General features: G+C 52.5%; 1 protein-coding gene across 2 annotated transcripts; it reads right to left on the bottom strand.

Annotated features, from left to right (window-relative positions):
• Positions 1 to 303: 303 nt before the first annotated feature.
• LOC133393100 (uncharacterized) lies at positions 304 to 1,416 on the bottom strand. 2 transcript variants are annotated; one of them, XM_061656556.1, is made up of 3 exons: positions 1,215 to 1,416; positions 858 to 1,119; positions 304 to 797 (listed from the first exon to the last, which is right to left on the bottom strand). In XM_061656556.1, the coding sequence occupies exons 1-3, from the start codon at positions 1,218 to 1,220 to the stop codon at positions 313 to 315; spliced, it is 753 nt and encodes a 250-aa protein (XP_061512540.1). In that variant the 5' UTR covers positions 1,221 to 1,416; the 3' UTR covers positions 304 to 312. The 2 variants fall into 2 exon arrangements, with proteins under 2 accessions (XP_061512540.1, XP_061512539.1); XM_061656555.1 differs by having other exon boundaries at positions 304 to 1,119; positions 1,215 to 1,415.
• Positions 1,417 to 1,639: the final 223 nt, after the last annotated feature.

Below are 1,639 nucleotides of genomic sequence, written 5' to 3'. Positions count from 1 at the left end.
GGAACCGAAACCGAAATGTACGGTGCGGATATATTACCTAAGTCACACAGCAGCGGTTTCCCCGCCGAAAATTGGCGAACGGATTAGGCGCAGTGTGTTGTTGAAGCCGAAAAAGCACTCTTTCAAGCTGTTTCAAGCACCACAGTTCATTGACACTTTCATTCCGTCCGGTTTGGACGCTACAATGTTGCTGGTATGTTCGATCAAGTTGGCACTGCTACCTGTTAGCAACTTTCATTTGCAGACTCACCTCCAACCTCTAGTCTAACGTCATCGCAGTAGCCAGTTTTAAACCGTCAAACACACGCGCGTCTAGTAGCGAGTTCTCGACTTGATCAACACTTTGAACGGCCGGTACTTGTCCACAAACACAGTCCGGTGCACAAACACCGGGTACGGTCGGTCCACATTGAAGACGATCGGTTTCGGCACGTGTATCACTTCCTTCTCGTGGACGGGCACTTTCACCGGGACGGGCACCTCGTACGGTCGGTCGACGGGCACCTCCACCTGCTTTTCCACGATCACCGGAACCTTCTTCTCGATAAACACCGGAACCTTCCGCTCGATGTGCACCGGGTACGGGACGGCGATCGTAACCGGCGGCGGTCCGTAGTGTTTGCCTTTCTTCTTGCTCTTCCCGTACCCGTCCGGTAGCTTCTGCTGGATGCCGAGTTGGGCCAGCAGGTTGGCGTTATTGAAAGCATCTTCGGTATGTTCTTCGCTGGATTCGTCCGACTCGGCGACCCCGTTCGGTAGATGATGATGATGATGATGTTCGTCATGCTCTTCGTACTCTATTTCCACAGAATCGTTATCGTCGTGCGGGTTGGCAGAACCGTGATGGATCGTCTCACCTGTTCCGTAGTGCTGCTCGTCGTCATCTTCCTCGTAGCTACCGTCGGACTCGTAGTATCCCTCTTCTGCATCGTAAGCTTTGGCGGTGTGTCTTCGGGGAACTCCCTGAACGGTGGGTGTTAGCTGGCAGCATAGCACTAGTAACAGGGCTAACAGACAGCAGCGACTTAGCAGCAATTCCCGGCTAAACTTCCACCGACGCTTTGGTAATCCATCGAGGCCCAGTATTGCTATGCTTTGGAGTAAAAGTGAGAAACAGATCTGCCGACAGACCGTTCAATCAGAAGTGGAAAAAGACGTTGATACGTAAGAGCTTCAGTACCAGTATCCAACAACGACCACTGCTCGGTACTTACTTCCATGTTCGAACTTTTCCAAGGGTGGTCCACAGCAACCCTCCACAGTACGTCCAGCCACCGGAACTGATCATACAGCACTGACCGGGCCCATCTTCAGTTCGGATACTTTTATAACTTCTTTCAACGCGCTCGGTGTGACCGGATCCGGACAAACAACCGTTCCATTACGTCCACCAGCAACACACACACACCAAATCAGACTCCATTTCCGAAGCCTGGTCCGCCCCTTGGATCCACAGTCCACACAGTGGAAGGGGAGAAACCATTGCGCCGTTTGATGCTCCAAAGAAGATACGCAAGATGCCAAGATGCCAAACATTTGCATCTCGCACACGGCTATTGCTTCAAAATCATACGCCACACTGCATGCGGGCCTGCCTTTACCTCGCCGCTAGAGCTTGGCTACGGGGCACACATCAGCC

Source organism: Anopheles gambiae, chromosome 3 (assembly GCF_943734735.2).
Source record: "Anopheles gambiae chromosome 3, idAnoGambNW_F1_1, whole genome shotgun sequence".
Classification (NCBI taxonomy): Eukaryota; Metazoa; Arthropoda; class Insecta; order Diptera; family Culicidae; genus Anopheles; species Anopheles gambiae.
The sequence above is the reverse complement of the archived record's forward strand: the minus strand, read 5'-3'. Positions and strand labels throughout refer to the sequence as shown.